General features: G+C 36.5%; 1 protein-coding gene and 1 long non-coding RNA gene across 3 annotated transcripts in view; one reads left to right on the plus strand and one right to left on the minus strand.

Annotated features, from left to right (window-relative positions):
• The window catches only part of MAN1A2 (mannosidase alpha class 1A member 2), a 202,123-nt gene that overhangs the window by 161,944 nt on the left and 15,536 nt on the right, over positions 1 to 24,643 (plus strand). For both annotated transcript variants that reach the window (XM_074188551.1, XM_074188552.1), the window contains exons 9-11: positions 9,863 to 9,978; positions 11,946 to 12,165; positions 22,117 to 22,289. In XM_074188551.1, the coding sequence (XP_074044652.1) occupies positions 9,863 to 9,978; positions 11,946 to 12,165; positions 22,117 to 22,289 (509 nt within the window). The remainder of the gene's footprint in view (positions 1 to 9,862; positions 9,979 to 11,945; positions 12,166 to 22,116; positions 22,290 to 24,643) is intronic.
• Positions 473 to 9,973, minus strand: LOC141488465 (uncharacterized). The gene is made up of 3 exons (XR_012468694.1): positions 9,709 to 9,973; positions 4,072 to 4,287; positions 473 to 1,554 (listed from the first exon to the last, which is right to left on the minus strand). It is a non-coding gene; the product is annotated as an uncharacterized LOC141488465 (long non-coding RNA).

The following is a 24,643-nucleotide window of genomic DNA, read 5'->3' on the forward strand; positions in this document are numbered from 1 at the left end:
TTGTTTCACTTGGCTTTAATTACCTAAATCTTAGCTTACTTCTCTGAATTCTTACTCATTACTACTTATGGCATAGTAATATTTGATTGCATTCATAGCCCTCTATTTATTTAACTATTCTACAATCAGCAGGTATCTATTTTTTATCTGAGTTTTTGTACCCGCCAGCAAAAATTGTCATGAATATTTTTATGTATTTGAGACCTTTAGATTTCTTTTGTTAACCACCTCATAGCATATTTGTAGCAGTGGGATTTCTTTTTAAAATAACCTATTTCCAAAATTATTTTCCAGAATGCTTAAATCCAAAGCCTTGCTACCAGAGCTTCAATAGTTCCTCTAATATTTACAACTCCCATCCTAGGCATGCAAAAAAAACCCTCAAAATTATTTTGATCTACATTCAAACTTTAATTTTTGTAAGAGTAACTCTTTTAGAAAGTGGTACAAAAGTACCACTAATTCTGCTAGTATGAACTTTTCCCAACACAGCAATTCCCATAAAATGTAGGGGAGAGGAGTCAATGCCTGAGAGGGACTGGGCTTGGGAAGGGATGGAAGGGGTGGTGATGTCAGAAGAACCCTGAAGTAAAAAGGGAAAGGGGAAATCTTCCATTATGTCTCTTCTCCCGCTGGCTTGGTGATTGAACTGTTAACTAATGAAAAGAACTTGCCCCAGGTGAGGCTGGAGCCTGGACCTCCTTCCAGGGGCCTCTGTACTCTGGGGTCAGACAGCTGACCAGAGGTGGCCTGGGCCCAAGGGGTGGGAGGATGGGGCAGGTTCACTCACTAATCTGGCAGCTTCTCCATGCTTCTTCAATTCCCTCATTGCACTGAAGAGATCTGGAGCAGATTTACTAACTCTTTTACAAACACATTCTTCCTTGTAGAAGATAGAAACTTGTCTGTAGCTATGAATGTACTTAGTTGTCAAGGGGAAAATGAAAGGGAGGTCACTAATAAAATCTCACAAAATGCTTGAAGTCTTAAACGTTAATTGTTTGAATGTTGAGGATTAATTTCTTGGTGGTCTGGATCTTATCACGTAAATAATTGTCTTTTGAAAATGTTTGCTGAGTTCCTTTGACCATTAATCATTTGGAGAGTGGATCTTAATGCTTTCTCTTACTTACCCTTATAAACTGGATAGCAGGACCCTCTTAAAGATATTTGGTGCAAAGCTTTATTTTTCCCATGATCGTTGCCATAGCTTATTATCTTAATTGCATTGGCTTTGCTCATGCAAAAGCTTTGTAATGTCTGGTAACTGTGATTTTCTTTTGTGATTAAAAGGAAGTGGGTTTTAGGAGGAAACATGAATTTGTTTGGAACGTGTTGGGCCTGAGGCAGCTCTACAGTTTGAGTAAGTATTTGGAGATTCTGTAGGAGCTGGAAAGAGTGATTGAACTGTAAAGAGATGAGGGCTACACAGGTAAGATTCAGATACAGATAAAGCACTGGAACTCAAAAGTCAGGAACTCCTCAATTCCAATCTGGTCCCACTCTGGAGGTTAGTCAGCATTTTAAAATGTTTCTGAGCCTCAGTTTCTTCATCTGTAAAGTGAAGAAAAATTATAGAAAAGAATTACTTTATAGTTATTGTGAGCTATAGTTATTGTGAGCATTAAATGGACAATTTAGGTGAAGTGCTTTGCAAATTTATGAGTTAGTTATAGAAATGTTAGTTATTCTCTGAATAAAGATGACAAATCTGTAACAACTGACAAGGTCATGAAGAGAGTGTAGGAAACAAAAAGTATATGACACTGGACAAAGTCATCAAGAGGGAGGATCCTTTAATGTCAACCTTAAGTCCTAGTGTCCTTCATAGCTTGGTTCAATGCCACTTTATAGGTAGCCTCTCTTCCCCAAACCACTAATTTATTAGTATTTAATTATATCTATGTATGTGACTTCCCTCATTGAAACTTAGGTAATTTTGCTAAAATCTAAGTAAACTGTGTTCAGCTAGGTGGCACAGTGAAGAGAATGCAGGGCTTGGAGACAATCCTTCAGGAATACAGTATCTAGAAGGCTTCACCATCTAGAAGGAAATCTGTTCCTCTTGTACCTAGCTGTACTTAACGACTTCCCATACAGAAGCAAACACAGGCAAACACACACCCTATTTTTATGCCTTATTGATATTTATAATCAGAGGACCATCAAAGTTACTTTGTTTTTTCTTTCAAGAAATTTTGTTTTGATTTGAGGGTATGCAGAAGAGACCTTGTTTCAGGAAACCCCTTAATAAGCTGTTGAATAAAGCACAGTGGGATTTGCAGTCACTACATCTTTCAGCTGTGTTTAAAAAGATGTGGTCTCTAGTAGTTTTCATTTGTAGAAGTCTGACTATTCCTTTCTCATACCTTTATCAAGAATGTCTTATATGAATTGCACATTATTCACAGAAATATTTTATAAAGGTCAGAAAGAAGGCTAGTCAGTGCTTACTAATATTTTCAGTAACTCTTTGTTATAAGAAAGTTCATGATATCAGTCATCCCTTTAAAGAGGTGAACCTCCTCTTGATGTACCTGTCTTAATCTAGCTCCTTTTCCTGTCACTAAGTATTTAAATTTTATAAATTTGATTTTATTTGGAAGGTCTTATGCTTTATTTCTCAACAGCATTGCTTTATTTCATTGCTTCAATCTCTACAACAAATATTGGGACATGTACAGTAAGCAAATATTTATTTTGAGTCCCACAATATATCACAACCAAGTACTTTGAAATTGGTTTTTATTACTATTAATTGCATGATAAAATAAAATGTCAGCTCCTTTATTTGTCCACGGAAAACCTGTGACGCATTTTTTCATTTAACTGTAACTATCTTTTGTCTTCTAAATTTAATTTATGTATAGAGTGTTGAGATTGTCCTGACTTACCTTTTAGTATTTTCCATGTAAACAAAAAATCATAAATAATACAATAATTTATAGAAATAGAAAATTCTGTTGTATTAGTGTAGACCTAGACAGTTATTGGTCATCAAAAAGTGGCTTGTATAGAGCACTTCATTCATCTGCCTCAGAAATCTTACATTCTTGCATAAGGATAGAACAAAAATCCTCATAGAAACTGAGAAAATGTATACTGTGATAAAATAATTATAACTTGATCAGCAAATGTGCTTGTCTAGCTGCAGGGTGGAAATTGTGGAATGAATTTTGTATTTAGAGCTATATGGAGTTGATAAGAAGAAGTCTTGGAGAAGGTGGTGCCTCCAGTTAATTTTTCATTTCTATAGCCCAGGCTTTCTTGTTCTCTTCCCCTCAATTCCATATGTTGTTTTTGAAGGAATGCATGTTGTTGAAGGGGTCAGTGTTTCCTACAAAGAAGTATACAAATCAGCTGAGAATTTCAAAAATGAGAATTTTGGAGATGGAATAGCAATGTGGGAGGGAGATAAAACTCCTCCTTCTGCTGTGGTCTTATTAAGGCTATTCTATAGATTAGTTATGAGTTATGTATGTAGAAACTATTCTAGGGCAGCTTGGTGGTGTAGTGGATAGAGCACCAGCTCTGGAGTCAGGAGGCCCCATGTTCAAATTCAGCCTCAGACTCTTAACAATCACCTAGCTGTGTGACCTTGAGCAAGTCACTTATTCCCATTGACTTGCAAAACCAAACCAAAGCAAAAAACTATTCTGAAAAAGGGATCAATAAAGACCAGATCATCATAGAGGTCCATAAGACCCAAATCCAGCTCTAATGATCTAATAACACTAGATGTTCTCCAGGGTCCTTCCATATCTGAGATTCTTATTTTCATGATTTTAGCCATCAGTTCTTTTAAAATTCTCCCAAGGGTCTCAAGCTTTAGTAGCTTGAAATTTTACTTTTATATTTAGCCCACACATCTTTCCTGATACCAAATTATTTTTAAATTAATTTATTTTTGAATTTTGCAATTTTCCCCTGAATCTCACTTCCTTCCCTCCATCCCCCCACAGAAGGCAGTCTGTTAGTCTTTACGTTGTTTACATACTATACATTGATCCAAATTGAGTGTGTTGAGAGAGAACTGATTCCAAATTCTTGCTAACCATTTCTTCTTGGTACCTGAAGTGGCCTCTCTGCTGCCAAGCGTCCCTCTGACATCTCTGTTTCTGTTGTTGGCAGTGCACTCGTCCTTTTCCCCACATTTCTCTTCTTAAGTTGAGGCCCTCAGCCTGTGCCTGACAGCTCCCTTCTTTCCTCTCTTCCCTCTTTCATTCTCCATGTTGGGGACATAAGATTGAGACATGTCATGTTATCGATCTGTAGCACTCTGTTGGCCTGGCACAAGAGTAGGGGAGGGGAAAGAAACAAGCATTTCGTGAACCCTTGCTGCCTCCTACCTAGGTCCTGAGCATCTGGTGCTGTCATGCCCCCTTTTACAAGTGAGGAAACTGAGGCAGCAGAGCAAGGATCTTGTCCATGGCCACAGAGCCAGGAAGAGTTGAGGCAGGATGTGAGCGGCCTCTCTCCCCCACACCAGTGCATTGCCTCCTCCTCATCCGTTGCTGCTGTGAATGTTTACTCTGAATTGACTTGGAGGCTTTTCCTGAGCCTTTCCTTGCCTCTTATTTACACAGTGCTTCATAGTATACTCATGTGAGGAAAGTAGATCATAAATAAGCTCTTAGATTTCAGGGATTCTGTTGTTTTCATCTTTGTGTTCCTGACACAGGTTTTTAGGAGACACTTAATAATTGTTTTTGTTACATGAAGCTGCAACCATTCTGCTTATTGTCTTCCAAACATGTATAGGATTCCTAACCTACTTATCTCTGCACGCCTCCTTCCTGTGTCTTATTCTGTGTCTGCCTCTCTCTGTCTCTCTATCTCTCTCTCTCTCTACCTCTCTACCCATTGGTCCATTTTTCTGAGCATCCAGCACCCTGACATAGATTCAGTAAGGCTCCCACATCTTCCTTCCTGGCAGGCAGCTTTCCTTCCACATTTTTATTCTCCTTAATGGTTACAGAATTCACTTGGAATTTATTATTGCCTGCCTTGTATTGATCTTTTCAAGTGAATATATTTTATGTTCTCAACTACATTATAAAGTTCTTTGGAGCTAGGAATGGGTCTTAAATTGTTTTGTATTTATGAATGCCTTAAATATGTAATATCTCATTCATCATCATATCTGCTTGGGACACATTTTGATTGCTGTATCTTGGGGTCCTCATTGTCATGCTTAGGCAGAATAGACTCTATCCTGAGTTATTATCTCTACAGTAGATAGATTAGGCATACAGATATATTTATATGTATAGTCATGAAAAATTTTAATATTTTGTTCATTGTGAAGTTACTCTTTGTATAATATACCAAATGGTAATATTGCAAAGAATTATTTTTAAGAGGTTTTGGATTTTTTTTAGGTTTTTTTTTTTTCAAGGCAGTGGGTTAAGTGGCTTGCCCAAGGCCACACAGCTAGGTAATTATTAAGTGTCTGAGATCAGATTTGAACTCAGGTACTCCTGACTCCAGGGCCAGTGCTCTATCCACTGTGCCACCCAGCTGGCCCTGAGGTTTTGGATTTTTCAAAAGGAAGATATGAAAGTCTTGGCATTAAAATATGAAATGGCTCAGGTATTTCAGGTATTTAAGCTCACTCCTGAACTTTCCACAAAAGGACAAGATGAAGTGATTTTCTTGGTCCAGACAGTATAGAATGTCATTGGCAGGAGATGGGGATGCGGGGAATGTATGTGAGAGTTGGGCAGAGTTCTTTCACTGCCTCACCTCAGCAGACCAACCTACTTTGGGAGCAACTGAATCAGTGGTGGCTGTGGTGGTGTCCAGACCTCTCAGCCCACAGATCAGGTCAGAAGGAAATGACCAGGTGCCAGCATTGCCCATAAATGAATCTAGTTCACAATCCTGGGGCTCAATCCTAGAGCAAGGAGCACTAGCACCCTAGAGCTTGTGGCTCAGGAGAGCAGGGAAAAGTACAGGCCAGGAAAGGAGTAATAAGCACATACCCAGGAACAACCAAAAATTTATAATTGTGAAAAAAATATTTACAGTAAGTTTCTCTGATAAAGTTCTCATTACTCATAGAGAACTGAGTCAGATGTATAGAAAAAGAGCCTTTCCTCAATTGATAAAAAGAATATGAACATCTAAGATGGTTTAGCCATTTCATTTCCAAGGCAACTAATGTGATGAGTTTTGAGAGGTAAACTATATATATAGTTTATTCATTCATTTAGGAAAAGGAAATTCTGTAGAGGACCCTTTTGTAGCTTCCTCTTCTCCCCTACACTACACTTCAGATCCTTTGACATCGTTCCCCATTTTCCTTTCATCTCTGAAAAACCTGCCTCATCAATTTGGTACCCTTGATTTCATCCCTTTCTGTCTGTAAATAGCCCCCCTCAGTCATATCCTCCTTTTCTATAATCTTCAGTCTTCTTTCTGTTGGCTCCTTTCCTATTACCTACAAAAATGATGTTTTTTAACCTGACCTTGCCATCCCCTTAAGTTATTGTAGATCCCTCTGTTTTTTCTCGTCCTAATTCCTTAGAAGAAGCCATTTATTTTTATTAGCTCCATTTCCTTCTACCCTTTCACTTCTCCGTTCCTTGATCCCCAGTTGAAATTGGCCTCTTTAAAGTTGCCATGACTTTGAGCTGTCCCAGCCAATGGCCTCTCTTGATTCCTTACCTAGGTTCCCCTCTTCATTTAACACAGGTGACACCCCCCCCCCCCACCCCGCCCTGGCCAGCTCCCCTGAGTTCCGTTATCAGTTCCACCAGATGACTTCTGGTTCTGCATAATCAGCCCCACTCTGTCTCCTGTCTTACAGCACCATCTTCCTCTGGCTATTACTCTGTTCTGGAGACATTCAAGCCCCAGTATATCAGGAATGTTGCCTTTCCTTCCCCAAATCCATCTCTCTTCTGAATTTCTCTTTTTTTTTGTTGTTGTTGTTGTTGATGTTGTTGTTGCTGTCATTCCAGTCATTCAGGTTCACAGCCAGACAGTAATACTTGGACTTTTCTTTCTCCCTCTGCCCACCTACTTACACACATGCTAAATCTTATCTCTTCATGTAACACCTCTCATCTCTCCATTTCCCCCAGTTTAAACTCTTTGATTTTTTTCTCCTGGATTATTGTATCAGCCTCCTAATGATCTCCATTATCTCCTTTTTTCCCCTGTCTATCCTTCAAAGAATCCCTCCTGTGCCACCTTTACTACATGGGGCCTTTCCTGGCCCCTCTTACTCTTTGTATTGGCTAATATATTTACATCTTGTTCTTGACTGTTGAGGGCGAGGACTATTTTGTCTTTGCATCCTAAGCTGTATACAAAACACATTGTAGTAGAAAAAGAAATGTTATAGTGATGTTGTTTTAATCATCAGAATGGGTATAAATCAGCCAACAAGCATTGATCAAGTCCTGTCTATGCGGTAAACAGGTTCTAAGCATCGGAAATATAAAGGCAAAGCTAGTCACTGACCACAAGGAACTTGCCTTCCAGTGGGAACCAAGGAAACATACCCACAGACTCCCAAGTAGAGTAGATGAAGGAGTGAACTGTCTGTGAGGGGAAGCTCTTGTGACTTGGAGACATAACTACATGTAAAGCTTCCTGCTAAAGTAGCCTTGGAGCTCAGTCTTGATGAAAGCCAGGCAGGAGAGTGCTCTATAGACAGTGCAAATGGAGATTAGTCATTATGTCTTGGGAGTGAATGCCATCCTCAAGAAAGAAAAGGGGCCAAGGGGAGGAAGGTGAGGAATGGTAGCAAACAGTGGAGAGAAAAGTTAGTGATGTATAGATAGACACTTAGAGGAATCAAGAAAGAGTGGTTGGGCAGCAGGGCACTTGTGTGTAAGGTGCTGATTCTATAGGACTTACCAGTCAAGGAGATCATTGTTTCTGAATAGTTGGAGCAGAAGCCAAATTGAAAAGGCTGAGTGAGTGGTAATGAAGGGGAGGGGAGAGAGAAAAGTTAACTTCAAATGAGTAAATAAGGTAAAGGGTATGTTTCTAATGGATGGTAAAAACAATAGTAGGAGACAATCTTGTTCCCAGAGTTGGGCAAGTCAAACAGAAATATAAACAAAACAGATAATGTAGAATTGAAGAAATTGTTTGAGAATTTAGAGCTAAAAGATTTATGTATTTTTTTGAATGGGTCTATCTCTTACTTAGATTTATATTGATACACATACAGTGAATATCTTGAAGCTATTTAACTCATTCTTCATTTCTTTAAGGTGTTTTTTATAATTGTATTTATTAAATCTTGATTTTGCTTGACCAATTAACTCCCAGATTTATTTTTACTGTGTTTCTTTTTCTTGTCTTATTGCTAGAAATAGCTTTTCTAATATGATATCAAATTACAGTAGGAAGGGGGAAATTCTTATTTTATTCCTGTATTTGTTAGTAAATCTATTATTTCTTCTTTATAAAGTATCCTAGCTTTTGATTTTAAAACGCATAGTTTTTTCATATTTTGTTGATTCTTATGTGCCTTTGCTTTGTGAGTTTAAGTGTAAATAATGACTTTTCTTAGTCAAAAAGCTTTTTGTATATCACTACAATCATTTTGTTTGGGGTGTGTTTTTTTTTTTAATATGAACAATTTTGTTAATTCTTTCCCCACTGTTACTAAGCTTACTTCTTAGGATCCCCTTCCATCCAAAGTAGTCTCCTCACTGTTCCCTTAGTGGGCTCTCAGCTTTAAGCATTTCCATAGGCTTTCCTCTCTATCTAGAATATGTTCCTTTTTCCCTGATCTCCTCCAGGTTAAACTCAACTGCCACCTCCTCTGAGAGGGACTCCTCTGTTCAATCTCCTCCTTCATTCCAAGCTCCACTCTTACTTTATTTGGATACATCCTCTGTTCCCTACGTCCTGATGATCATCTTTGTTCTCTCCTAGCACAGAACTCCACACGTAGAAGTCACTGCTTGACACTTTTTTTTAAAGTAACTTTCTTGATTTCCACTTAGAATATTGGTCTTAATATATGACAATTCTATGGTCTCTGTCCTTTATCAATAAATATTTATTCAGTGCCTATCTAGGCCAGACACTCTGCTAAGTGCTAGGGGTACCAGAAGAGACAGAAGATGGTTCTGCCCTCAAGGAGCGGCACCATGCAAACAAATCTGTACAAAGCAAGCGATAAACAGGCCAAAGAGGAAATAATTTAAAAGAGTCAAGGCCTGGAATGAAGAGGGATTGGGGAAGCCTTCTTGCTGGGGGGGGGGAGTGGGGGGGCTTAAAGGAAGCCCAGGAGGGCTATACTTAGAACAGAAAAAGGACTTCCTAGAGCCCAGAGAGTGAGCTTTGTTCTTGGAACAGCCCAGAGTTCAGGGTCACTGGATCCAAGAGAAATGCAGGGGAGGGGGCAAAGGGGTCAGAAGACTGCACAGGTAGGAGGGCTTGGCTATGAAGGACTCTGAATGCCAAGCAGAGCACTGCGGGCAATAGAGTTTATTGAGTAGGGGAGATGGGACCCAAGTTTTAGGAAAATCACTTAGTGACTGAAGCGGGGTGGAGTGGTGAGGAGAAGCAACAGCAAGGGAAGATTTTCATTTTGTTTGGTTTTTACAGGTAGGGGAGAAATAAGCATGTTTGTAGATAATAGAGAATAAGCCAGTAGAGAGGAAAAGATTAAAAATAAGTGAGAGTGCATGACAGAAAGGGTAGTATGTTGGTGGAGATGGGTTAGAATGGTCTCACCTGAAGAAGTAGAAGGCTTATCCTTGGTAAAGAGCTAGGCAGAAAAATAACGTAGTATTGCTATTGGTCCTTAATAAATGTAAAATTGTTCTTTATTTCTTCTTCTGTACCAACCATGACTTCCTTTTTTCTTTTTTCTTTTTTTTTGTCACAGATCACACATCAGTTGGTGGGCTAGGAGATAGTTTTTATGAATATTTACTGAAGGCATGGTTGATGTCAGATAAAACAGACATTGAGGCAAGGAAGATGTATGATGATGCAATTGAGGTAATTACAATTATGTCACAATGCCACTTTTTCTTTCTTTCTTCCCAGGTTCTTTATAGCTTTTCTCTGCATCACCACAACATTTAGTGCTGATTTTATATTACAAACTAAGTTTCTAGGAACTGTCAGTTCTCTCCACAAAGTCTTTCTACTTGTACGTAGAAATCTTTCCCTATGTCATAAGAGGCATAGTCACATGGTTATGATCTCTAAAGCTATTTTTTGCTTCATTCCATAAAAATTGAAATAATCATTTCACACAGTTTAAAAAAGCAAATTCACTGGGAGGAATATAATTACCTCAGGACTAGATCTACTGATGCCAACAACCAAGAGTTCATTCTCTTGGTACAAATGTATTTTTAGCTATAAAGTGATATTTTTGCCTTAGAAAAATTGAAGAAATTCATTCATATTCTCTCTCTCTCTCTCTCTCTCTCTCTCTCTCTCTCTCTCTCTCTCTCTCTCTCACACACACACACACACACACTCTCACAAAATTGCTTTAAAAACCTAACCTTTATCAATAGAATAGACTTTCTTTTTTCTTGTTTGCTGACCCTCCTGAGTTTTCTTTTTGATAGCACATCTCTGAATTGAATAAAACTATGGGTAAATAAGACTGTTGGCCCTAAGTTCCCAAATAAATTTTATATCCCTCAAGAATTCAGTCTGCTGATTCTCAAGGTAAAATGAATATTTTCCTGTAATTCTGAAGAAAATAAAATGATTTTCTCTCTACTTCTCTCCAGGACACTCTTAAACCTGCTAGACCAACACTTAGAGAAAAATCAGTTATTGCATGCAGGAATATACATATCTAGCCCCTTGCACATCTCAGTCCCCTGGTGGACAGTCTTCATGAGCTGCCGCTGCCAAAGTCAGTATTCATGGGGAGCCTTTCTGGTGCTCCTGGGCTCACATGTGAAGTCTTCTTTGATCAGTTGTGGCTGTAACACCTGTCTGACTTTGCTGGCATATACCTGGAGCCTCCAAAGTTAGCTCCAAGCTACAATAAGGCTCTTGGTTGAGGACAGTTTCTCAGAGGTTAATTTAGGCCATTTTTGTAGAGAAGCGAATGTGATGGTGACTATTTGTAAAAATAATATGGAATATGTTAGAGGGAAGTGTGGCTCAGGCTTGGTGAGCACCCTGGCCTGAGAAGTGAATTTACACTTTCATAGATGAATCCACTTCTCAATAATTTTCATTGAAAAGTGTGCCATTTGTTATTTATTCTCTGCTTAATTTAATTTGCATTTTTTCATTTCTTGAAAATTTATCCACACCTATTTTGTGTGGATAGGGCCTCAAATCTGTAAGGAAATTTAGTGATCATTTTGACTGATTTCCCTTTTTTTTTTTTTTACATACCTATTCCCATAATTTCCAATTGAAGGGAAAACAGTGTGAGATATTTTCTTGAAAATATTCATTATGAGTGACTTCACACAATGTTGCTGTTACTCTTAGTTCTGCTCTTTTCACTCAGCATCAATTCATGCAAGTCTTGGCACACTTCTCTAATGTTCAACCACTCATGATTTTCTTAATAGAACAGTAATATTCCATAACATTCATATACCATTATCTTGTTCGGTCATTTCTCAGTTGATGAGCATTCCCTCAATTTCCAGTTCTTTTCCACTACAAAAAGAGCTGTTTTGAATATTTTGTACATGTGGGTCTTCCTGTTTTTATGATCTCTTTGGGAAATAGACCTGTCTGATTTTGTTGCACCCCCTTCTAATACATTTATAATTTATTTTGTATTATAATTATGTGTTTTAGTTCATCTGTTCTGTCAGTCTGATGAAGGCAGGAATTGTCATATCTGAACATGATATCTCCAATAATAAATGAATTGCTTATGAATATAGGTTATTGACATTATTAAAGTCTTATGAATAGAATTGGTTTGAACACCAGCACATTTTTGGAGTCTCAAAAATTATTCATTTTTGTAGGCTATAGAAAAACATCTTATTAGAACATCTAATGGCGGTCTAACTTTTATTGGAGAATGGAAAAATGGTCACTTGGAAAGGAAGATGGGTCATTTGACCTGCTTTGCTGGAGGAATGTTTGCTTTGGGAGCAGATGGCTCCAGAAAGGATAAAGCTGGGCATTATTTACAACTTGGAGCAGAAATTGCACATACATGTCATGAATCGTATGACAGAACGGGTAAGAATTTACTAACTTGCTTAGTTACTGTATAATACTCTTTGTGATCATGCTATGCCCTGGAAAGCTACCCGGAATACAATTTTATTTTACTTTTCAAATAGTGATATTCTGAAATTTTGGTTCCTCATCAGCTTTTTTAATAGTTGCTGCTTTTTGAAGAGAGTTTTTAAAGATATACTTAGAGATTTTTGCATTAATTCAAATCCTTTCTATCTTAACCACATTTATTACTTTTGTAATTCAGTTTCCAAAAAGTGAGTCTTTATATAAAAGAATGCAGCCTGTAGCTCAGTTACTTTTTAAATCTTTTTGTTATTGATTGTTCTTCAAGTAGACACAAATAAGAGAATGGTCAGAAAATGTATTTAAAGAGTGGGGTATGCATAGCATAGTTCATCTGAACCTGAACCTAGCTTATTTGAATCACCTTAAAATTCAAACACCGTCATTAGTTTTTTTTTCTCTTCCTGCACACAACCAAACATATTGACAAATATCAGAACCAATTTGACATTAATTTTATCACTTGGCCTTTGTCCATTTCTCAGAGCAGTACTAATGAGCAATGAACTCCTCATAAGACTGCAAGGAAGCGAGGATTCTAAATCATTGATCCCTAGTTATTAAGAATTGATTTATTTTGGTTAATCTACTGGTTACTTTCTCTCATTGCTAGTTCCTCTGACTAAAAAAGTCACCAATCATACCTTAATTTTTTGTGCTGACTCTTATTAAGCCTTGGACAAATCAATCTCTCTGCATCCCAGATTGCTTATCTTTAAAGGGACAAAACTGGATTATGTAATCAAATAGCAGTTATCAGATCCCAGTGATTTACCTGGTACTGTGTCACCCACTGGATATCTTAAGATCTCTTCCGGTCCTTGGATTGATGTCCAAGTCATAGATCTTGTCATATCTCAATTTACAAAGAAGTGAAAACATTATGGGTTGTAATGCTTGTTGATTGACTGATTTTGTGAATGATTTATGCTAAATACTTTCATAGTAACTCAAACATTGAAGTGATGTAATAATGAATGTATCTCTGTTTGAGAATTTCAAATTAATTTTGATACACAAACATTCTTGAAATATGATTTTTATTTAATTCTAGCATGTGATAAAATTTAGTTAGAATGACTAGTTAATCACATAGTTTAAGTATCCTTAATAATGTATAGTTTGAATAACCAGTTTATTAACTCATCTTAAGAGGTTAAGGCTAAAAACCTTTATTGATGACAAAATGTTAAAACTAGGAAGGCATTTTTGCATGTTATCTCTTATAACTAAGTCCTGAACTCTATTTTAGGCAAAATACCACCAAACTGAAAGGAACTTTGATCCTGCTGAGTTGTTACTCTACTGTATATTTTTCAAATGTTGTTATTATACTATATAAATCAGTCATAAAAATTGTGATTGATCTGATTTTGAAACATGTCAAGAACATTAGCCTTGTGTTTCCTACCATATTAGCATGCTGGATAAATGTTTCATTTGCATATGACCAAGTCACATTTCCCCTTATCAAAACACATCAAATATAATATTTGAAGTAACAGTCCACATGCCTATTGTAAAACCTTCATGACAGTTACAATAACTATTGTTAACTATTATTATCAAATTACATTATTGTCTTTTATGTTTGACAAAATTATATCATTGTCTTTTATATTTGATAATGACACTACTGGTTGTGATTTATTATTTGTCTATGTAAGTTTTGATTGATGCAAAAAACCCTTTTCTACCACTTTGCATAAATGAATGTTGTTACTTATTTTTTAGCTATTATCTGCATAGCTTATCTTTGTTGGGCACCCCTTTTTTCTTTTCTGGCCATTTGATTCCTTAACCCAAAATGTATGCTCAATAGAGTTAACCTACTTTTGATTGCCACTTGTCATACCCATGACACACTTTTGAAGCTATGTTTTAGTGCATCCTTAAAATGATCTTTTGTCCTTGTTGAAAAATTATGACATTTCAAAATACTCCCATTACAGTAGCTTCCTGAAGATATTTTGCTTTGAGCTATTCTTTCTCTTTCTCCAGCCCAGCAGAATTGTGTTGGGATGAATATCACTTAGGATCTTAGAATCCTAAGACATATACTATGGTTTTGCAAATGGAAATGGAAGTGACCAGAGAGGCTAATTCTAGTTGAATTGGCTAGTCCTGATGAGGAACTGAAACCCAGAGAGGTTAAGTGATTTGCCTGATCTGACCCATGAAAATAATTAGTAGAGCTAGAATTCAAAGTCTTTTAAACATACTGAATCCTCAAATCTATTCTAGGACCTCAGTATCAATGTTCCTATTATATTATATTTGCAGAATTTATGTCTAACACTGTTGAAACTCTTTGTGAGCCAAGTATGACGTCTTTGGTAGTAGTTTCAGGTGTCAGTTGCATACAAGTTTAGGGAAAATCTCTTTTATTTACTTTGAATTTTTTTTGGAAAATTGGTGCTAAACTTTATCCTCTATTCCTTCAAAGGACGTACTTAAGTTATTCTGGGCTAATGATAATGTTATAAAAATGATAATGTAGTATTGAAATATATGATTTTCTGCTTGACTTCACCAACAAAAATTAGTATCCTTCTATAATTTAATATCACAAGATCACAGGATTCCATATTATGGAGATGATGCTTGTTCAGGTGTCCACAGATATTCCCAAGCTTCTTTGCCAACTCTGAAATTCTGATTTAAATTCTAGTGCTATAAAATTATTATTAGAGCCTCAAAGCCTAGACTGTGCTAAAGCTATTGATGAAGAATTAAGAACAAAAAAAGGACTTTTAGCAGTTGGGAGAAAGAAAAAAGTATAATCAAGAAAGAGATCAATTATTACTCAGTGATTGAGATGATACTAAGCAACAGTGATGAACAGATTGAACTACTTATTGAACTTTTTTTGCTTTTGTTTTCTCTACCAAAGAGATGGGATTGGGAAGGATAGAACAAAAATAATTAACAGAGAATTTCATTGAACATAAGTGAGGAGATCAGAGAACTTAGTTCTTCTTGGTGAGTTCAAGTTACTAAGGCTAGATGAACTATATATCCCAGAAATTTGAAAGACTTAGCCTGTATGATTGCTTAGCTATTGTCAGCAATGATAGGAAAATTATAGACTGGTGTTTGTTGCAGGATTGGAAAAAGACACAAATTAACTTCTTTCTTTGTTGACAATAATGATTGGTTAAAGCATAGAAATTTATAGACATAGTATACTTGAATTCCAATAGAGTTGTCTTTGTGAACAAGAAAGATGTAAATGTAGTCAATTATATTGATAGTTGGATTTGTCACTATTTAGTGACCAAACCTTAAAAAGTAGTCATTATCTGACTATCAAGTTGAATGAGGTCTTTAGTACTCTCAAGTTCTTGATCTTGTGATTATTTTTTTTTAACCAATAATTTGGTAGCAATGGTGTTTCCATTGGAATTTGGATTTTTGACCTATAGCTCAAAGCATAGCCATGACAGATCCTAAATAGGGATGGAATATATCTAACAAAGGTTAGTAAAAAAAAATGTTCTTAATGACCTTCAAATCTAATTCAAAGAGTTGTGTTGAAATTATTATATTAAAATAATCTGCATTTTCATGTACAGTCATTTTTTTTGGTCTTTGTATATGAAAATACTTGTTTTGTTTGGAATTTTTTTAATTTTTTTTTTTTTGCAAGGCAATGGGGTTAAGTAGCTTGCCCGAGGCCACACAGCTAGGCAATTATTAAGTGTCTGAGGTCAGATTTGAACTCAGGTCCTCCTGACTCCAGGGCCAGTGCTCTATCCACTGCCCCACCTAGCCACCCCTATTTGGAATTTTTTAATTTGGGAATTTTTTTTTTAAAAAAGAATATTTAAAAATTTTAATCGAAGTGCTTTTTTATTATTATATAAATATTTTATTTGTTTTCCATCAAAGCACTTTCAACTAAAAAATGGAAGGAAGGAAACTAGATACCAGCCTTGATACATACTGTGAAGTGTGGTTGAAAAACAGGAGAAAGGATAGGATAGTAATTGAAATAGTTAGAAGTTCACAGGGGACCAAATCCAAGAATGGAGTTGTGGCCTCAAATATTGCTTCAGAATTACACAAAGTGTAGGAAACAAGCAAAATTGACTAGAGATCTTAACCCAAAATGATCCAAACCCTCACATGCAGCTGTTTCTCAGTGTAATAATGACTCTGGAAGGGCAAAAATCAATTCAAATGAAACAGGATAAATAAAGGCAGACTAGGAGAAAGCATTATATGGTGAGAAGATATATTATTTGAGTTAATCCAGGAACCAGAGAGGGAGAATGCGATAGAAAATATTTGGGATACTGATTAGTGGAAGAAGAAGCAGAAGAAGACTTTGTCATTGTTTGATGCTCCAGCCCACCTAGAAAGAGGAAACAGATGAGGGAGTCAGGAGCCAGGTGGCAAGCCTGGCACTGAGGTTTACTAGGGGAATGATGGGAGACTTCAATTATCTGGACATCTGCTGGAGTTCTTTCTCTGCCAAAAAGGAGAGTAGCTAATAATTTCCTGGTTGTTCTTCATTAATAATCTCATAATTTAAAACATGGAACAACTAAGAATAAGAAATTTTCTCCGAGCTGATTCTTGCCAAGAGTGAAGTGTTTGTTGCAGTGAACAAGATGACAGCTAGAAGTGGGAACAGAAATGATAGAGATGATCTCCACTCCTTTCTCAGGATTGTGATAGAGAAGAGAAGAAAAGCACGGCAGATTTCATAGCGTTCAGAGTAGGATAGGGGGAATTCAAGAATTTAAAATTCTTCAGGAGAAGTTATCCAGGGAGACAAGGGAAATTTTTTAAGAATTAAATCCTTACATGAAAAGTAATTCAATGAGGGAAAGTTATCCAAAGAAATTAACTCACACGTGTGGATCTCATCAGTTAATGTAAAGTTTTAAAAAAGACATACCAAGATAGAAGCTAACAGAAGATGAGAGCAGTAGCAGGGTAAGATAGTGTAAAACAGTGTCACTAGTTGATGGTTCAGAAGGACCTCAAGTTGGTAAGGATAGTCACAGACAAAAAGGATCAGGGTTCACAACTACACTGGAAAATCTAAAAGAGGAAGATCAATGAAAGGATCAGATTTCATTTCTTGGTCAATAGGTTGACAATGACTATGAATATAGAGAGGAGTCAGAGTTCCTTAGTTCTGATTGACTTCAGATTCTATCTGGCAGAGAAAATAGAAGCAAATTTCCTCATTCATATATATGAATGAATGAGGAAATTTGCATGTATCTTCTCTGTTCAGTGGTATCTCCTACCTCCTCTTTATTCTGTTTCTTTTAAGTTAATTTTGCTCTTCCAGAGTCAAAGTCCAGTGATGGATTTCATTTTACTAAGATTCAGTTATATGCAGCTGTAAGGCCCTCTCTATTAAGATCTCCACTTCATTTTGCTTGTTTCCTATATTTTGTACATTTCTAGATCAACATTTGAGGTCACAGGCTTTATTATTTTGGATCCTTTGAACCTCTGACATTTTTTAACTGGAAAACACAGGACAACAGTGACTAACAGGGATAAATAAGGAGAGAATAAGAATACATTGGCAGGTAGGGATATGTACAACTGTAAGGTGTTATCTGGAAGATTGTTGAGAAAAGTTTCCAAAATACAAAGAAAAGGTTCCTTTTGAACTTGTGAGCTTGAATTTAATTTCTGGCAGAAATGCTAAAGCTTATTATTAAAAAGATGGCTACTGATCTTCTAGTAAAGAAAAGGAAGTGATGATCACAAAAAGGATCACGTTGTGTGGAAAATGGATTGGAGAAGAGAGAGACACTTGAACCAGGAAGACTACTTAGGAGCTTTGGTAGTAGTCCAGAATAAGCGGGGCTAAGAGTGGTGAGCCAAGATGGTGGTTGTGGCTGTAGAGTGAAGGGAATAGATGTGATAGCTGTGGAGGAGGTAGAGTTGGCAAGGTTGGAAACTGTTTGCATATGTGAGTTGACTGAGAAGAGTCAAGAACGATTTGAAGATTACACACTTAAAAGACTGGTAATTCCTGCAACACAAGTAGAGAGATTTGAGAAGAAGAGTATTCTTGGAGGGAAAGAAGTTGATGGTATGTCTTGCTGTGTCAAATATGAGGCAGGTAATCCAGAGAGATAAAAAGATGAGAGATCTGGGTGTCTTCTGCATAGAGATAATGACTAGACTCATTGATTCACGAGAATCAATTTGGTTACCAAAAGAGGATCAGTGATGTTTCTTTTTTACTACAGCATTCTTTTTCTTTTCTTTTTATAGGTTTTTTTTTTTTGTTTTTTTTTTTGGCAAGGCAATGGGGTTAAGTGGCTTGCCCAAGGCCACATAACTAGGTAATTATTAAGTGTCTGAGGCCGGATTTGAACTCAGGTACTCCTGACTCCAGGGCTGGTGCTCTATTCACTGTGCTACCTAACTGCCCCACTACAGCATTCTTTTGCCATTTTTTCAACTGATGTCCTGTCTTTTCTTCCAAAGAGACAATTTCCTGCTATATGGAAGAAAAAGCTTCCATTTGATGGAAGAAGTGAAAAATAAAGTACTATTTTAACAAATACTACCTCTGAATACTGTTACTAGGAAGGTACAGCTAGTAGAAACTGCAGGCAAAGGTAATTGCAGCTCACATTCAAATAGGATCCCAATGGAAGATTGACCTGGAAGTTGGAGTTGGAAGATATGGAAAGTTCTTTGTCTATTCATGCATTTCCCTATTGCTTAGTAGTGGTCCGCTATTGTCTTTAAAGAGGAGAGTGTTACTGTGTGTTTAGAAATTGATAACTGGACCATTTACTGAGGTAAACTATTAAAGATAATTTGAACCCTAACCCAAACTCCTAAAAGTGGTTTAGGATCTAAGTAGATAAATTTTGTAGACTTGATAAAATAATTGTTTAATTTCTTTTAAATACACTATTCTTTGTGGAAAATTTGCTTTAAGGTGGCCCTAGCCTCATCAGATCTAAGATTATATTATAAAGCATTAGTCATTGAAACTTTCTGGTATTGGCTAAGAAATAGAGTAGTGTATCAGTGGAATAGACTAGGTGGAAAAGAGACAGCAGGAAATGATTATAATAATCTGCTTTTTTGATAAATCCAAAGAGTCCAGGTTCTGGGATAAAAACTCTCTTCAATAAAAATTGTTGGGAAAATTGGAAGTTAGTACAGCAGAAACTTGGATTAGACCAACATCTCACACCCTATATGAAGATAAGATCAAAATGGGCACAAGATTTAGACATAAAAGACAATATTATAAGCAAACTAGGAGATCACAGAATAGTGTACCTGTCAGATCTATGGAAAGGGAAACAGTTTATGACCAAGGAAGAGATGGAGAACATCATTAAAAACAAACTAGATAATTTTGATTACATTAAATTAAAAGGCTTTTCTGCAGACAAAAATAACTAACCAAGATCAAAAGAAATGTGGTAAATTGGGAAACAATTTTTTACAACTGGTGTTTCTGACAAAGGACTCATTTCTAAAATATACAGAGAAGTGAGTCAGATGTATAAGACAAGCCATTTCCCAATGGTCAAAAGATATGCTGAGGCAATTTACAGATGAGGAAAGGAAAGTGATCCATAGCCATGAAAAATAGCTCTAAATCATTACTAATTAGAGAAAAGCAAATTAAAGCATCTCTGAGGTACTATCTCACACCTCTCAGACTGGCCAATGTGACCAAAAAAGGACAATTATCAGTATTGGAAGGGATGTGGGAAATCTGGGACACTAAAGCATTGTTGGTGGAACTGTGAACTCATCCAGCCTTTCTGAAGAACAATATGGAATTATGCCCAAAGGGTAATAAAAATGTACATACCCTTTGATCCAGCAATACCACTCCTGGGTCTATACTCAAGAGAACATGAAAAAGGGTAAAAACATCACTTGTACAAAAATCATAGCAACCCTGTTTGTGGTAGCAAATAATTGGAAATTGAGTGAATGTCCATCAGTTGGGGAATGGCTGAACAAATTGTGGTATATGTACATTATGGAACACTATTGTTCTATTAGTAACTAAGAGGAATGGGAATTCAGGGAAGCCTGTGGAAGGATTTGCATGAACTGATGCTGAGTGAGATGAGCAGAACCAGAAGAACGTTGTACACCCTAACAGCAACATAGGGTTGATGATCAACTTTTATGGACTTGCTCATGCCATCAGCAGTTTTAGGGTATCTGTGATGGAGAATATCATCTGTATCCAGAGAAAGAATTATAGAGTTTGAACAAAGACTATTACCTTTAGTTTAAAAAAAAAAGTTAATCTCATTATGTAATTTTGCTCTCTCTTTTTTTCCCCCTTTAAGGATAGGATTTTTCTTTCAACACATTCAATTTTGATCAGTGTATAGCATGGAAACAATGTAAAGACTATCAGACTGCCTTCTATGGGGGGGGGTGAAGGGAGGGAAGTGAGATTAGGGGGGAAATTTTAAAATTCAAAAAAATAAAAATAAAAAAAGGAAAAAAAATTTGCTTCAAATGAAAATTAAGGAATCTTAAAAGTGAAATTTTTCATTGTAAACCTCAATATTTCCCCATTCAAATATATTAAATATGAAGCTAAAAATACTCTTGAGCCTTTGTCTAACTCTTCTCACCTTAAAAAATAAAACTTTTTTTACATAGAATGAATCAATCCAATATTTTATTTAAAATTAAAATGAAAAGTGTACACATATACTATGTTTATATCTTTGTTTTGCATTTTTACCAGAAAGGTCATGGGATTCCTGTTTTATAGGTGGATTAACACTGGGTTGAAATGAATTATTCAAGAGGAACTTAATTATATAGTTTGTCCTAAAAATCTTCAAAATTTTTAAATTTTTTATTGAAATTTCATTTAATTTTCCAATTACATAATAAAGTAGGCAGCAAATAGTCTGGTAAAAGTTGTACATATATAATTTTATAATTGAATTTAACATAATTCTATTAGTCATGTTGTGAAAGAGGAATTAGAACTAAGCGAAGGAAGGAAACATAAAAGAAGCTCTTTAAAAGTGAACATAGTATATATGCTTTGCTCTGCATTGAGAATACCTAGTTTTATCTCTGGATGTGAATGGCATTTTCCATAACATGTCTTTCAAAAAAAAAGAAAAGGAAAAAAAGAGTTGCTACATCCATCATAGTCACTCACCTCACAGTGTTGTAGTTAACGTGTACAATGTTCTTCTGGTTCTGCTCCCTTCACTCAGCATCAGCTCTTCTCTAAAGATCAGCCGCTCATGATTTCTTATAGAACAGTAGTATTCCATAACATTCATATGCCATAACTTGTCCAGCCATTCCCCAATTGATGGACATCCCCACAATTTCCAATTCTTTTCTACTGCAAAAAGAGCTGCTATAAATATTTTTGAACAGGTGGAACTTTTCCTGTTTTTATGATCTCACTAGGATATAGACTTAGTATTGCTATTGCTAGATCAGAGAATATGCACAAGTTTAATTGGTCTTTGAGTGTAGTTCCAAATTGCTCTCCAGAATGGTTGGATTAGATCACAACTCCACCAGCATTGCATCAGTGTCCCAAACTTTCTATATTGTCTCCAACATTGATCATTTTCTTTTTTTTGCCATCTTAGCCAATGTGATAGATGTGAGGTAGTACTTCAGATTTGTTTTAATTTGCCATTTCTCTTATTGATAATTATTTTGAGTATTTTTTTCATATGACTATAAATAATCTTAGTCCATTTTAAAACTTTAATAGTTGCCCTGTTTTAAAAAGAGAATCAAAAATTAGATTTGCTTTCTGTTAAAGAGATATTTTACAATCTCCACTTCATATTTAATATTTTCAAAAGAAAAAAGTCCTAACAAAGCATTCTTGTTCATTTATCTTGTTTATTTGTCTCTTTGCAGTGTTAAAACTGGGTCCTGAAGCATTCAAATTTGATGGTGGTGCAGAGGCCGTTGCTGTGCGGCAGAATGAAAAGTATTACATTCTCCGCCCAGAAGTCATTGAAACTTACTGGTACATGTGGAGATTCACTCATGACCCCAAATACAGGCAGTGGGGCTGGGAGGCAACTGAGGTAAGTGAAAAACCCCTTTAGCTTAGGGGGAGTAAGGAACAAAGCCCTCCCACAATAAGCTTTTGCTTCATGTTCTCCATTCAGCATCATTCGACAGATGAAGGAACTGATTGCTATATATATCTGAGAGGTAGAAGTGACCCTCAAAGGGATTCATGTCTTCCTAATCAGAGGAAGTTGTAATAGATGATATTTTGGGAAGTGACCAGTTGAAATAAGAAATATAGCAAGCAGGGTATGTGGCTGGCCTCAGGAAGCTCGGCAATTCAGCAGTTTTTTCCTAGTGTACACTTGCCTTGAAAAAGCTGCTATCCAGTCCATGTGGCCAGCCCTGATCCCTGCCTCTCTCACCACTTTCACCGTCTCCTCCCCCGAGCCCAACAAGCTGGGTCTCCATGACCAGGCTTGGCTAATGGCCCAGCACTCAAAAGTCCCCTACCTGCATCACAGCTGCCCAGAAAGTGTCCTCTTTTTCCCCAGCCCAGGAAGTCTTGATCTATACCATGGCAAGAGATGTGGTGACATAAATTCTTTTTTTATGGGGAAACATTTTTAAAATATAAAATCTCTTGTTTTGTATCACCTTCCTTCTCAATAACCCTCCTCTATCCCTTAGTAAGCTATCTCTCATGACAAAGAATGAAAAGTGAAGAGAGAGATAAAGAGTTCAGCAAAATCACCAGCCCATCAGCTAAGTCCAGTGCTGCATGTTTTTATCTAACATTGAATTTTCCCAACTCTGCAGGACCAGATTGCTTGATCATTAGAATTGTATAACAGTTTTGTTTGTTTTGTTCTTTTCCTAGTTCTCGCTACTTTATCCTGCAGCAGTTCACATAAATCTTCCCTTTTGTTTCTGAATTCTTGATATTTATACACCATAATGGACATTTTTCAGTCAGTTTTTATCTTCTACTTTGTTTCTAGTTCTTTGCTATCATAAAGGTCAAAAGTATAACCATTCCTGTGTGCAGCCAAATAGTAAAATAGTGTATAGTAAAACAGAAGAGTAGGTCTTAGAGCTGGAGTCAATTGTAGAGCTGAAAAGTCAACATCTTTATGAAAACCAAAAATAGTTTCTTAGTATTAGATTAGTAATTGAGAAAGACAGTGAGCTAGGTACTGAAGTCTCTGAGAAAGGAGGGGACCTGAGTAGCCAGATATAACAGCTAACAGGATGGTGGGGACTGAATCTCAAAGAAGAGGTTGCTGAGTGTGATGGATGCTACAGAAGGGAGTATCTGGAAGCAGCGGTGGGAAGGAGAGTGCATACAGGTTCTTCCACTGGGACCATCTGAGGAGAGAAAAATCAACCAAAATAGGAGTGATCAGAAAGGCACATTCTTGTGAGGAAAGACAGGCAGGTCACAGTGAGGACAAGGAGATGAGAGTATGTGAGAAATAGTTCTGAGATGAAATTTGTTCATTGTAAAGCAGAAGTTGCAAGAGGTGGGCACTGGGCAGGCAGAGCTGGTGTGAGATGGGGGGCAACAAGAGAAGGATTTTGTTTTCTTTTTGAAGAGAGTGAAAAGGGGTTTTCCCTTTTTCCTTATGTTCCTTTATGTCAACTACCACGAAAGGTCAGTAGGTTCAGTGGCTCACTTTTTGTCCATGTGGTCAGTGTCGACTCTAGCCAAGATAGACATTAATAAAATTACTTGGTGAGCTGGGTTATCCAGTCACATGTCATAATCAGAGAAGTGTTTTCTTATGTGATCATATCTATATGTATATGGACCAGGAATCACTTGGTCAAAAAGTGTTTTAGGGTTGTATTTTCTCAAGTGGATTTTTTTTTTAACTGAAGAATGTGATTTAACTTAAACCATGTGACTACATATATTTACTGGACCAGTCATTTTATTGCTTGTAACCATGCCATGTTTTCATCATGAATATTCTTAATGTTATTTTTCATCAGTTATTCTCATAAATATTTTCTAAAGAAAAGAAATTAATATTTAATTTAGGTTTGAGTAATGTCTTCTTGGTCACCTTTTTGTTTAAACATCATTCTTCTTGTCTTCTTTCCTTTTTGTTTGTTATCCTTCTCTCTTGGGTCAGCTTAAAAAATCTACCCCCTTATGTCTTCGATGTCACCTCTAGCAGAAATGTCTTTGTTTTGTACTTGGTTAGGTCTGTCTTCTTTTTCTGATGTCATCTTCTTAAGTACCAGTTCTGCTTTCTCTTTGATGAGGTCCTGAGGCCTTGGCATTCAGCTTAGGTGATACCATTGTCATCAGTTTTAACAGCAAAGCACAACAGAAATGCTTACATTTGTCTGCATTTATTTTTTGTCTTTCTGTTTTCCTCTATAAATGTTTTAAGGATGGTCTAGTTTCATAAGTTCATAC

The sequence above is a fragment of the Macrotis lagotis genome, chromosome 5 (genome assembly GCF_037893015.1).
Source record: "Macrotis lagotis isolate mMagLag1 chromosome 5, bilby.v1.9.chrom.fasta, whole genome shotgun sequence".
NCBI lineage: Eukaryota > Metazoa > Chordata > Mammalia > Peramelemorphia > Peramelidae > Macrotis > Macrotis lagotis.